The sequence below is a fragment of the Sinohyriopsis cumingii genome, chromosome 2, assembly GCF_028554795.1.
Source record: "Sinohyriopsis cumingii isolate HCF-2022 chromosome 2, ASM2855479v2, whole genome shotgun sequence".
NCBI classification, from domain to species: domain Eukaryota; kingdom Metazoa; phylum Mollusca; class Bivalvia; order Unionida; family Unionidae; genus Sinohyriopsis; species Sinohyriopsis cumingii.
Window position 1 is genome coordinate 25,793,949 of NC_142962.1, and position 14,605 is coordinate 25,808,553.

Below are 14,605 nucleotides of genomic sequence, written 5' to 3' on the forward strand. Positions count from 1 at the left end.
GCACTTCAAATTCAAGTGGATCTTGTATATCTGTGTGATATAAAGCTGATGACTGCATTTTGGACTGCTTTAAGAAGACTTCAAAACTAACTCAAAAAAATATATGTGAAGATATATTTATATTTATGGAGTTCACTATCAGAGGTGAGGCTTTCGAGGCTATAATGAAGGGTAGTAGGCATAAGGTACATGTATGTGTCAATGGCCACAGCAGCTTGTACCAATTTGGGTGAACAAATTATTGCGAAATGAGTCATAGTTCTGATGCATAAGCGAGATGCTGGTTAAATGAGCAGGCAGGCATTGGTGGTCCATTGTTTCCATTTGGGTGAGAAAGTTTTATGGACCAATGCATGCTGATTGAAAACATACGCTGGCAATTATTTACCCTCAACAATGCCAAAATTGTATACAGGATGCACTGAAGATAAAACACAAGACTTGACGATTCAATAATAATTGGATTAACAATATCAAATTTTGAAACAATACATCTCATCATGCCAAATTATTAGATCAAACTACTATTATAGCAATAAAACTCTGAAGCACCAAAAGAATACTTATTCTGAAATCGTGGGAGCCACATCACAGTCATTTTATTACTGCATTATAATGAATTATGTTATAGCAGAATTTCACTGTACCTTCCAAGAGGAACAAGCTATTGATTATACATACAACAGTGCCCGAGAATCTAAACTCTAAAATTTAATGTTGAAAAACTATGACAACGCTGTAAGAAAAGTGATCCTTATGCATAGTTTACTTTTCTGTTGGGGTGACAAAAAAGGATGGAACATATTTTCCTTGATTTTCACTTTTTTGTGTGCGACAGAACTTTGGTTTGGGTTCATAATTTCAGATGTATTTTGAACTACATTAAAACATTAGAACAGTCTCTCAGCAAGCCAGACCCTCCAAACTGGATCTTTACAGCCCCTGAACTGAAAACATTTTCCTAATCCAAAGGAAGGTCAGCTGTTGATACCACACATATACTAAAAATTAATGTTAACCAATGAATCTTAACTAGAGAAAAAAATTTTGAGTAAAAGATTTTTTTTCTCCTGACAATACTTACCCAATCATAACACATTAGAGTACATACACTACCTCACAAATCCAGCCTTTGCCAAGGTGCAAATCAGATGAATGAGGTACCCCCTTGGTTAGAGAGTTTGGCAAAGATCCTGTCTATTTGTGAGTCACTGCTGGAAATAATACTTGGGACCGTGTATATTGTATTATAATCAGGTAAGTATTACTGAAGAATGGCTGAGTGGTCTAAAGCATTTGCAATTACCAATTACTGCCATCGTACCTGTGTGTGGGTTCAAATCTCATTCTGAGCCAATGTGGCTATATGAGAATGCTTGCCAACAGCTTCTTGTGAGTCAGTGGATCTTGCCAGGGTTTTCCCAGTTTTTTCCTCAACCAGTTATACCGGCCACCATGTATAGCGTATCGTTTGAACTCTTACTCATTGCATGTTATAAAACAATGAAAGGTCATTTGGCTGACTGAAATTCAGTTTCATTGCTGAAAAAACAATTTAATCAAGGAAATTCTGCAGCTGAACACAAAAAAAAAACTTTCAGACCATGTGATAGTGGTATAATTTAAGGCAGCTACTGTGGGGGTGATCACATGCTTCCAGAATGCCTTAAATGACAATTTATTGTCAGTAAGTTAAAAGCCAGTCTTGCCTGACAACAATGTTAATGAAACCAGCACCAAATTCAAAATTCATGATCAAAATACAATCACTAAAATGCAGTGGTCAACTGATTTATGCAACCATCCAAAGTGAAATCAGCAACCTCAAAAACTGACATCACATGAAAGAACATGTACAGATGGATAAGAACGGATTTTTCCTCACCCATAATGAAAAACAATGGAAATAAGGAAAAGGTGGATGGAATTTTTGTGTGTGTGTGTGTGTGTGTAATTTGTACTTTTAATGCAGCTTTACAACATTTTCAGTCATATCGCTACATTGTCTGCAGTGTGGAAGTTTATAGTGAGTCTAGCAATGGGGCACATCATGCTGCTGACATGTAGCATTATGTCCCACCCAGTTACATTATCCTGACACCAGGCCGACCAGTCTTAACACTAACCTCTTCATGCTGAGCGCCAAGCGAGGCATCTGTTAGTACCAATTTTGTAAGTCTCTTATACAACTCGGCTGGATGGAAGCTGAGCTACTCTCCTGATATTGATGACTGAATTGTAGAATGTGTCCGAGACATTTAGTAACACAACTCTTCCACTATTCTCGTAAACATGTCTTTCGCTTTCATTAAATTGCACAATAAAAATTTCTTTGCTCTAAAAGCTGACTGCAGAAGTCTATGTTGCATAATAACATGGTATTCAGAATATGAATTGCTCTGGTCTTGAAGTTACCCAGTAACATTGAAATAAAAATTAAGTGATTTTCAATTCATAAAACAAGGTTAACCCCTAAACCTGATTGGTAAAATGAGCTAATTCTTGACAAAACAGTAGTGTCAAAACGAGAAGAATGAACACACCTTACAGCAATTATGTGAGTCACTACTGATCATACATGCCTCCCAGAATATATTCTATTTAATTAAAAGAGTGTAAGCATCTGAAGACATCTTTAAATGTGCTCATCACATTCTAGGAAAGTGGATGGACACAACCCACATGAAATTCTGGACATCTCTGATGAAGCAAAGCATAATTTAAAATGAGGCAAGACCATATCAACGGTGATCGAAAGTGCTGCACATCCAAAGAGCAGCCCCCTCATACATCAATAATTAAGCCTGTTAAGGCACTTAAGAGAAAAGAGTAGGTGGAGTACATCGGCAACTGCCAAGTGCACACATACAATCTCTTTCTCTCTCATGTCACCCGATCAACTTTTTCTCTTATCTGTCTCCTCTCATTAATAACAATGGATTGAATATAACAAGAAAACATTTGATACATTTGCTTGTTTTATATACTTTGTTTCTGAATAATCTGCATTAATCTATGCAAGGAACAAAATTCTTATCCCCACAGCCAAGACTGAAAAATCGCAGCTAATCACCTTTATTGTTTCATAATACCTGCCCTAGAAGATGGCATCACTATGAACACATACAGTTGTACCGTTTAGCACAATGTAGATTCAGGCAGCAATCCACATGGCTATGTGGCAGCAATTCAAAGGGTTATCTTCATCTTGTGTGCCCTCTGTGATTGAACACAGCATGCACACAAGGCACTGATGATACTGTATCATCACCATGCATGGTGGGGGATGTACTGACTTAGCCAGCTAATCCACATCCAAAACAAGTGGGGTCCTGATGGGGAGTGTTGTGCTCAGCTGGCCAGCCAGGTAGTTGGGTTGTGCAAGCTGTAACAACTGTCCAGGTCTGGCTGTAACCTTGTAACCCTCCTGCAGCCAGTCTTACTGACATTGGACTTGTGCTCAGTGGGCTACCAAAGGAAAGGGGTGGATCTTCTATCATGTTGTCCAATTCACCAAAATTAACAACTGTAATGATAATCTAGCAAAATCCAACAAAGATATGCAGGAAATCTTCATTTTTAAGTCCCCATGCCTCCCTTACCCAATTTGGAAGTAAAGTAAAGACATCCAGGTCCAACGATATGGACATCAATCTCTTCTCACATCTCTGAAATCATTTACACAAGACGTCAGACCACATTTCTTGGCCCAAATACTGCATGAACTTGCAGATGAACGCTTTGTGATTAAACATGCACATGTCTGGTGGACTTCATCAACCTTGAATCACTTCCACTTCTCAGTTTTAAAGACATTCACTCTGAGAAAAGACCCGAATGCCTAAATTACGTACTAATCAGGCTAAAGTCTGAAAAGGAAAACACCTATAACAAATAGGAATAAACAAACTGCAATGTCCACCACACAATATCAAGAAATATATATGTGAATAGAGACAAGTTTAACTTAGAAGCTGACATTCAACAGTCCAGAACAAATGGCAAAATGAGAAAAATTTACCCAAACTAAAATGCATCAATGATGTGTTTGTGAGTGTATGTGTGTGTGTGTGTGTAGATTTTCAAAGTAGCTTTAACAAGCACAAATTACATATAAGCACAGTACATCAACAACAACTGATTAAATCACATAAAAATGTACACTGATGCTTTGAAGCTGTGAATAAATGTCAACTGGTTCAGGAAGCACAATGAATTGTTCTTGCAGACCCAATTAAAATCTGAAACTGGTAAACATCCTGTATTTGGGCAGTAAGTCACGTTGGGACAAGGGGAATTGAATTGTAAGAGACACTCCCTGAGATCTATATGATGTACAGAATGCTGATTTTCATCTTTTCAGAAGGGTTGGATTCAGAAGGTAGTGGAAGTTTTCACCTAATGTTATCATGATTGGGAAATGTATTCAACAGAGAAAAAGAAATGTAGCTGTGTGAGAATGCTCCACACAAATGGATTCTGAATGTGCAAGGTCTTAAGAAAGAGGATGCTTTCTAGCATGAGCAGAGGTAGTAACTGACAAAGTGACTGGATTTTGCGCCAATCCCTATATCCAAGGACCTCTTGTCTGACTTCCACCTTGGCAAACAAGTGACTTTGAAGGTCTCTTTTTTTTGCTGAAACAAACTTGGAAGTGCTGGATTTGCAAGGTAGTGGATGTACACCTAATGCCTTATGATCAGGAAACATATCTGAAGAAGAAATTATATATGATCCTTAGGAAAATTACAGCTCATTTGCACCACAATTAAAGTGAACAAGTGTACTTGTAAGTCAGTGAATTCTGTGGTAAAATAAAATGTTCCACTGTTAAAATCTTATTACAATCTCTGTGGATTGATTCTTTATTACAAAATCTAATAATCAAATTGCAAGCTAAGAGCTTTTTTTATAATGGTGTATACTATATTATGTTTCAATTTTACAATGGATATTCATTTAGTTTATATCTTCAGCCAAATAAATGCAATCTTTGGACACCCGTCCCCCCTAAAACTGATGCAGTGATCATCTTCAAGGTAAGAATGGGCAGAATGCTACCTTTTTCAGTTCCTATGCTGGTTGGAGCCTTTCTCAGTGAGGGAACTTTAGAGCCAAGTCTGAGCAGTGGAATTTCATTTTCTTTCTCCTCATCTTCTGCTTCCTCTTCCTCATCCTCCTCAACCACATCTGTGTCATGGTCACTATTCTCATCTACTGCTTCCTGGTCAGAGAGCTCTTCTGATTCGGTCTCCATTGCATCATCTTGTGGGAAGATAAGCAAATTTTAATATTAAAGCATTCCACCAATCTAAAGGATTGTGGATTATTTATTGTACCAATCTAATGAACTGTGAATTATTGTACCAATCTAAAGGATTGTGGATTATTTATTGTACCAATCTAATGAACTGTGAATTATTCTACCAATCAAAAGGATTTTGGATTAATTATTGTACAAGATGTACTAGGTAAAATTTCACCAAAAATTTCTTACCTATCATAAAAATGATCAGCTAAGCAAGATGATCTATGACAACTCATCAAATAACAACTGCTCAAAGTATGGCACACAATGGATTACATTTATCATTTAACATAGTTGTTCAAATAAAGTGCTAATTTGTCACTTTTTTTCTTACATGATGAACTTTATTACTTTGCTACAAATTTTGACAATCAACAATCTCTTCTCTTGATTCTTTTCACTTAAGATTGTTTAACTTCAACTATCTACATACCATTTAACCTTCTGAATGTGAACCATATACCTTCATGAATCTGTGTATTATTTACCCTACAAGTCTCAGTTTAGCATTTTGTGAATCTCTACAGACCTACCGATCTTAGCAAGACCTTTTCAGTAAGGTGGTCAAACAATTCCCACAAGTGAAATCAATTTTCCATAAGGTAAAATGAAATTGTCTCAACATGGAAACAAGCTTTTAAAAAGTTTAGAAGCATGATCTGAGACTAATGCAGGAAAGGCAAACATTACGTTTTTTAAAAAAATTGTGAAGTACACATAGACCTTAATTTTCCCAACCCCCAAAGAAGCCCAAAGGAGTCTTGCTAGATCTCTAAAGCTGATATAATCTTTGAGTTTGTCTTCTTCTGTGATCCATTTTTACTTAAATTTCAAGTGGTGGCGGCAATCATCTTTCCTGCCATAAGACATAAAATGTAATTGTTGCACTTCCTGCTTTTTCCCCCCCAAGAACTGGAATATTCCATTTTAATATTTTAAGAGACTTATTATCTCTTTGGTCTTCAAAGTGTCTTTGTTCATTACAAGACAATGCTCTAAGCATCAGCTTGATCATACATTTGGACTGAAAACTATCGGTAGTTTGAAGCATCTGAGATATTCGGTAAAGTCAGAATGGTTCCTTGAACAGCTCCACTGAATCCAATACGAAACCTGGACATGGACCCAACGGTGGACAAGCCAGTATCTTGATTTTACTGTAATGATAGTTTTCGTAATTTCTGCCATTATTTTTCAAGTTATATTCTGGTCATTTCTGAAGATTTATGGTCAGATCAAATGGGTTGAAAGGTCTGTCTCATTATACACATATCTTTGTGAAGTTAAGTGCCATGCATCTCTTATGAATCATTGTAGTATATACCCTTGTGTATCTGTGTAGTATGTACTTCTTATGAATCTGTATCATGTACACTTGTGTATCTGTGTAGTATGCCTCTCTTGTGAATCATTGTAGTATATACCCTTGTGTATCTGTGTAGCATGTCTCTCTTGTGAATATGTGAAGTATGTGCCTTTGTGAATCTGTATAGCATATACTTCTTTGAATCTGTGTAGTTTTACCCTTGTGAATCTGTGTAGTATGTATACTTGTGAATCTGAGAATGTACCTTTGTGAATCTGTATTTGTACCTTTTTGAATCTATGTACCCATGTGAATCTGTATAGCATGTACACATATGAATCTGTATAGTATGTAAACTTGTAAATCTGTTCAGCATGTACACTTGTGAATCTGTATAGTTATGTACACATGTGAATCTGTGTAGTATGTACACTTGTGAATCTGTATAGTTATGTACACATGTGAATCTGTGTAGTATGTTCACTTGTGAATCTGTGTAGTATGAAGCTCTTGTGGATCTGTGTAGTATGTACTATTGTGAATCTGTGTGGAATGTACCATTATGAATCTAGTATGTACCATTATGAATCTGTGTAGTATGTACCATTGTATATCTGTGTAGTATGTACCATTATTAATCTGTATATGTCGCTTGTATATACCCTTATGACACTGTGTAGTATATACACTTGTGAAGTATGCACCCTTGTGAATCAGTGTAGTATGTACCACTATGACTGTGTAGTATGTTCACCTGTATATACCCTTATGACCCTGTGTTGTACATACCCATGTGAATTTGTGTTGTACGTACCGTTGTGAATCTGAACACCATATACTTTTATGAATATATTCACCATGTGGTTTTGTGAATATGTCACGCATCTTTGTTGTTGTTTTGGGTTTAATGCCACTTTTCAGCACATTGAGGCTATACATGGCAGACCATAAACAGAAACTTAAGAAAAAGCAAACACAGACACTGACCATTTACTGTATTAAGACAGTCTGACAGAAAAATGGGCTTATGGACATGTAGCATTTACTGTATCAAAGACACTCTTGACAAAGAAATGGGCTGATGGACATGTGGCAATTACCGTATTTACTGTGCTAACAACACTAACATGCATACAGGCAGATGTACATGCTTTATTGACTGTTTATCAAAGTATGAAAGACACAGATCCAGATCTGTCTTTGCATAAAACCCAATCAGGTCGGGTCAAAATTATGAATTTAAAATGATAAATATTAACAAATATCATGAGCCTTGGTTGGTCAATGCTATTGGCATCAGTAAATCTGGGTCTATGTTGTTTGCAGTTGGTCATACATCATGTACAATCAATATGGCAATACAGATGATGTAGTTACCATCATGTATGACCTTTGGCAATATTGCTTAATTACAGTTATTCATGCATGGGTTATAATTAGCATTCTGTTTTGCCTGGGAAACCGATGTAACATATCCCCCCAAGTGATTGTTTTGCCAGGAATAACCCAATTGTAATGTATCCTCTCTATCTATTTTGCCAAGGAATGCATTCTCCCAACAACTGGCTGTTTTGCCTGGGCAACAGCTTTAATGTACCCTCCCTATAAGTTGCCATTGTGCTGAAGAATATCTATAATATATCCTCTCAATAGTTTTTGTTTTTGCCTGGAGAACAGCTATCATGTATCCTCTCAATAAGTTACTGTTTTGCCTGGGGGAAAACCTGTAATGTATTCTCTCTATAAGTGACCATTTTGCCTGGGGGAACAGCTGTAATGTATTCTCTCTATAACTGACCATTTTGCCTGGGGGAAAACCTGTAATGTATTCTCTCTATAAGTGACCATTTTGCCTGGGGGAACAGCTGTAATGTATTCTCTCTATAACTGACCATTTTGCCTGGGGGAAAACCTGTAATGTATTCTCTCTATAAGTGACCATTTTGCCTGGGGGAAAACCTGTAATGTATCCTCTCTATAAGTGACCATTTTGCCTGGGGGAACAGCTGTAATGTATCTCTAAAAGTGAATGTTCTCTTTGGGAATCAGTTGTAATGTATCCTGAAAGTGACTTTCCAAATACACAAAAATCTCAACATAAATTATTCTTGCAGACATTACTATTATCAAAGATGATATACAATCTTGCTATTTGCAAACTACCTCAAGACAAAAAAAAAACCTTTAGTTTTTACCATTTTCCACTGCATCCTCTTCCTCTTCTCCATCCTCCTCTTTCTTCTCTCCTTCATCTCCATCCTCTTCAATTGGCTCAATCTCCTGAACAGGTACAGCAGTAGGTGTGGGGTCCCCAGGTTTAATAGTGAATATCTGGCGAGACAACTTCTTTACAAGATGTGGAAACTGACTTGGAACACGGTCCTCCTCTGCTTCTGGCTCATAGTCATAATTCAATAACAGCTTCACCAGAGTTAGGTCATTCTAACAGGAACAAAAATCAGCTTATCATATACTTCCACCATTAAAGACTGTCAGTAAACGAAACCATGTCAAGAAAGGGCCATAATTCAATCAAACATTTTACAAGAAATTTCAATATCCACCAAGGTGATGTGTGTGTCACGAAATATAAAGCAAAATTTTTTACATGAATACACATGTTTTCTTTAACAGTCTTACTAAAATTATAGCAAGGTCTGGAGGACCAGGTTCTAAATTTTAAAGGCAGTGAAACACTTTAAAATCATGCTAAGTGTGTCATCTCCTGAAGAAATTCTCTTTGTTTCCTTACTCATTTGTATATGATCCTGCTGGAAAATTTCCAATACAGATCAGATAGGCATCAAATGATGAAACTTGTTACAGAAAATGCTTCAGTGGCAATATAAAATAAAGACTTCAGTAACAATGCTTCAAACTGCAATTATACCTAATGAAAAATGCTGATTCTATCTAACATCTAATAAACATCAATATTAAAAAGTCTTATTTTTTCTAAGTCTATTCCCAGCTTGTGGGCATGATTTAATGAATAAAAAATTACCAATTTGACAGCATGCATCAGTGGTGTCAAGTGTTGACTATCTGGTTGGTTTGGTGAGGCTCCATTTTTGAGCAAGAACTTGGTCAATCCAAAATCACCTTGCTGCATTGCAAATATAAGGGGTGTGATTGCTGGAGCGCCTTTCAAGCTTGGACTGTGGTAGTCACTAAGATCATACTTGCAGACAACATCAAACACTGGAGTGGACTGCTGAGGGTAGGGGAAAGTAGTGTTCAGGCTAGCACCTGCTGAGGTCAACAGCTTTATCCAGTCCCTAACAAAATACAAATCAAACTTTTTAAATTATTAGAATCTAACCAAAATTCTTTATTTTCTTTGTCTGGGGTTCAAACAATATGCTAAAATATGGTGAAATTCTGCTTTGAACCCACTACTGATTAAAGGTCAAACAAGAACTCTGCATCAAGCAGCATTTACTGTGGCTTTTCTCAGTAATCCCAATGGTCTCCAATATGCAAGTATACATGTCCCGATGAAAAGAAAGGGACTGACTGAATTCTAAAACTGCTGTGTACATCTATAGACAACATCCAAATATCTAATTAATATGTTCTACTAATGACTCTCAAGTGAACACCATGTAGATCAATGCCAATCACGAATTTCCACCTTTGAAAAAGCGTTAAAATGTCTTGCTTTAATTTGCTATTAAGTTTTTGTTTTGTTGGTTTCATTAGTGGACATTTTCATCACACACTTTTAAAATGAACTAATATGTTCTAGATCTGATGGGAGAGAGAGGTGCATGTTTACTGTCAAAAATCATCTTTATATACTCACGTAGATTCATGAAGGTGGGCATGAATTTTCTCATAATTCCAGAAGAAGGCTCCTGACACAGTTCTCCCCAAAACATCTTTCTTGGTAAAATCATTATTCTTGTTACTCTCTAAAACAAAAGAGACTCTCCCTTACTTGCAAATCACACAAAACATGATGCCATTATGTTGGTACAGTGCAAAACATATTACTGACTATGTTAAACCTCATTATGTTTAATCAGGACTAGACTTTCCAAAAGCCAACTCAACTTCAGTACATCACGTTTTAATTCTGAAAGCATATATTCAAAGTCCTACCCCACCCCCTTCCTGAACCAAAGGGCCAAAAGTTTTTACTAAAAGGTAGGTCTAAAGTCATAGGCCTAAAAGACAAAAGACTGCACTGAGGCCATCAGGGCAGCCACTTTAAAATACAGTTCTTGGGAATTCATTTGAGAAAAATTGTATTCAACTTGGCAAAAATCCTGAAAACACATGATGAAAGTTTAATGTACATTCCCCCAAATTGTCAATGATTTTCTTGGGTGGTACGTCATCATACAGTTTCTTCATGCAGTTCACGTCAAAATACTTGGTCTTACAGGGTGCAAATCAAGACACTTGACAAGACTGTGCTTCACTATTGCCTTCAGGAGGTATGCACAAACCAGATACGTGTGTTGGACATGAGATCAGCACAATACCACCATATCTCAGCAATTTGTTCTGTATGATGGATACCACTCTCCAGATGCCAAGTATGACAAATATACTGATTTATACAATCTCAGTATATGAAATCATCCATTCAAAAAATGGGTGATTGAAGGAAGCTTTGGCTTCTTCATCTGCCCTAACATTACCCATTAAACCATTGTGACAGTGCAGCCAACAGTACAGAATATTCCTTTTCAGACTGTACCATGTTCTCTAATATTTGGAACTTTAATCAGCTGTCAGATTAAGATTCTGCAAGTCTTTCAAATATGGAAAGGGAATTTGAGATGTGCATTTTGGAGAGGTTTCATTTAAGTTAAAAGTTTTTAGCATGGCTGTAATTCCTGCTGTAAAAATGAGGTTCAATTTAGTAACCAGTTCAAGATGGTACCATGGGTAACCGCAACTCCAACTTTCAAGTCATCTGCTTGTGTATGATAGGAGACTCTGATTTAACTGAATTTAATTTTAAAAAAGGGAAAGGATTTATTGAGGATTTTATGAATTGACAAATATCAAATACAATTTTGTTGGGTGTTGACAACCAAGGTCATAATTTCGGAACATAGAATGTTTCAGTTTTCCAACAGTGATTTTTACACTTTCTATATTAGACCAACATGTATGCCAAAAAAGTGGAATGAAGTTTGGTTTCTGAGGGTACATGTTTGGTATCTGGGCCTAAAGACTACAACAGATGGATGAGGGGTCTGTTTGACATTTGAACCTAAGTGCACTTACATGAATTAGGGGACTGTTAGATATTTGGGCCAAAGGACTACATCAGATGAAATAGGGGGCAGTTTAGAACACACATATATTAGTGACTTAAGTCAATAATAACAGTTGTGTTTCATACTATACTACTGACTAGCACATAAAACTCAGCAGTAAATAATGCCCTGTGTTTTGATTGGTCCAAATACATGCATTTGGCACAGGTTAAAAGGTTGAATCAAGAGTGAGAATTCATAAAGAAATTTTTAAATGCTAGTTATAACAAGATTTTCACATTAGCTACTGTGGTGGATGTAGAAGATGTCAAATTGGAATCATTTTCTTTCAGAACTGTGGCTTGGTAGTTCTTCCACCCTGGGCTGCCTATCATGCGCTGACAAATGGCATTAAACCCAAAACAACCTCAACAACATTTTCATTTAGAACCAACCAGACATCACAAGACATTTTTAAAAAATAAAAACATGTTGACATGACCATTCATGTGAAGTCTTCTGGTGAAAAGCCCATGTTGATATGCTAGTACATACTGGAGGAGTAATCATAACATGATTTGCAAGATGGCTGCCATGGTAAAGAACAATACTGATATATCAATCATCAAAGACAAGTAGTGCCAAGAAGATTTTCAAGGTGGCTATTCTGGGGACCACTGAAAGTCAGATTGGCACAATTTTATGACCAACCAGACACTGTAACAAGTCTTTCAACAAAAACTCCAAGCTTGTGTGACCTTTCATTAAAAAAAAAAACCCGTGATAACCAGATTTTAAACATGGACGCTCTTTAGAACCATACAGGATGTCTGAGTGGCATCATTTCACTGTATCCCTGGCTCAGCTCTACTGATCACTGTCATCTGACCTCATTAGTTCCAATCTCAGGCTCACCCAATATGGGTATGTGAGAAAGCTTTCCAGTAGCTTCCTGTGTGTTGATGGTTCTTACTGGGGTTTTCCCAAGTTCTTCCTCCACCAGTTATACTGCCCACCATGTATAACCTATCATGTGCTGAAAAATGTCATTAAACCCAAAACATCATCAACATTTTCATTTAGGAGCACTAGATTTAGTAAAAAGCCATGTTGATATGAAAATTCATTCAGGAAGAGTAGTAATAAGATTTTCAAAGTGCGACATGTACAATTTTGTGCAAGACCAATCAGTCTATTTGCTCAATGTGTATGTAAAGTTTCCTAAAATTGTAATAATGGATGGAGAGATGACAGACAACAGACAATCTCTCCTGATCTATGAACAGTACAGCCAAAAAATTAGAAGTTAGGTAACAGACCCCTAGGACCTAGGTTGTATAGGTCATTCATTATGCCAAACTTCCATATGGTTTCAAAAGCTTTCTCTAGTGTTAAAAAAATACAGCAACAACATATTATTTCTTTCTTTATGAAAGTTTCTTTTATAAAAACGTAAAGTCCGACTAAATGGTCTACTGTGCTTCTTTGACATCTGATAGTAGGTTGCTGGCTTCAAGATGCCTATCATTCGTTTCACGGTTTTGCGAAGACAGCATATTATTCATAAGGAATGATAGCTGGAAGGTTCAGTTTGGTTTTTTCGAGGCATAGCTACTGGTATCACCATTGCTTCTAGCCAAGACTGGTGTGAGTCACCTGTTTCCCAAATTTTAAAGAAAACCTTGAGCAGTGTATTGTGTGGGCTGTACCTGTAAGTGTTTCAAATGGTGATAGTAAATATCATCTGGCCCTGCTGAAGTATCATGTGCTCCATCAAGGGCCTTGCAATTCTCTAGGAGTGAAAGCAGTTTTGTAATCATCAGCATCAGCAGATAGAAGATTTAGGGGAACCACTGCTTTAAAGTTTAATCTTTAGCAAGGAATTTTGGAGAATATTTTGCCAATGTATTTGAGATTTATGGTATGGTTGTGCCCATTTCATCAGATTTCTTAAATGCTTAACCCAGCTTTTATTTTTTACAATGATTTATTGTACTGTATTTTATTTCAATTTAACAGTGGCTTCAGAGTTGAACCTAGAATCATGGATGTTTTCCTTTTACTCTCTCTGGAGGGTATAATGATCTTGATAAAGTATGATCACCAAATCGGCAGGAGGTGACTGCATATGCAGTGATTATACATTTTAATAGGACTCCTAGAGACAACAGATAAAGCCTTCATTTCATTTTGAAGCTATTGGATGCTAAATTAAGAATCTATTTGACTTACCAATAAAGAATTTCCCTAGCATATAGGGTTGATGCTGAAGGGCAGCATACATTATTGGGGTGTTTTGATACTTGTCTTCCTGGCTGAGGGACACACCACGCTCAACCAGTATCTCAGCAACCTGAAATCAAGAGAGAATGAAGAGGTACAAGTGAAAATAGTATGGGCATGCTGTCTCCTGATCAGCTGTTTTGAATGTTTCTTTAATTTCCAAAATCGGGATATAATGTAAAATTTGAATATCACATCTAGAGCTCTTTGAATTTACATTGTCATTATTTGTTCTCTTTGTAGTATAGTGCAAATGAAAACAAGAGAGAAATAATATGTAGAACTTATGATGTCCCTACCTTTCTCTGCAGGCCTGGTTCACTTCCAGGGGAGGTAAACAGGGCCAGTATGTGCAGTAGGTTCTGTTTATTCTCATTTACATACGTCTGCAGGAGAGAGGTACTCTTAATATGCTTAAGGTGCCGCAACACTAAATGGTACTTGTTGGCTCTTAGGGCAGCCTGCAAAGTAAAAGATTATCATGTTATACAA

At 36.8% G+C, this 14,605-nt stretch overlaps 1 protein-coding gene across 3 annotated transcripts in view; it reads right to left on the reverse strand.

The window, feature by feature from the left end:
- LOC149804499 (poly [ADP-ribose] polymerase tankyrase-like) overlaps nt 1–14,605 on the reverse strand; it is a 201,083-nt gene that overhangs the window by 55,137 nt on the left and 131,341 nt on the right. For 2 of the 3 annotated variants that reach the window (XR_016416027.1, XM_089940711.1), the window contains exons 35-41: nt 14,413–14,574; nt 14,063–14,183; nt 10,420–10,528; nt 9,619–9,892; nt 8,810–9,056; nt 5,062–5,265; nt 4,542–4,712 (exon numbers count right to left, since the gene is read on the reverse strand). Coding sequence is in view for 2 of the 3 variants with exons in the window: in XM_089940711.1 (XP_089796837.1) it covers nt 4,542–4,712; nt 5,062–5,265; nt 8,810–9,056; nt 9,619–9,892; nt 10,420–10,528; nt 14,063–14,183; nt 14,413–14,574 (1,288 nt within the window). In the remaining variant the exon portion in view is untranslated. The remainder of the gene's footprint in view (nt 1–4,541; nt 4,713–5,061; nt 5,266–8,809; nt 9,057–9,618; nt 9,893–10,419; nt 10,529–14,062; nt 14,184–14,412; nt 14,575–14,605) is intronic. The other variant, XM_089940712.1, reaches the window with a different exon arrangement.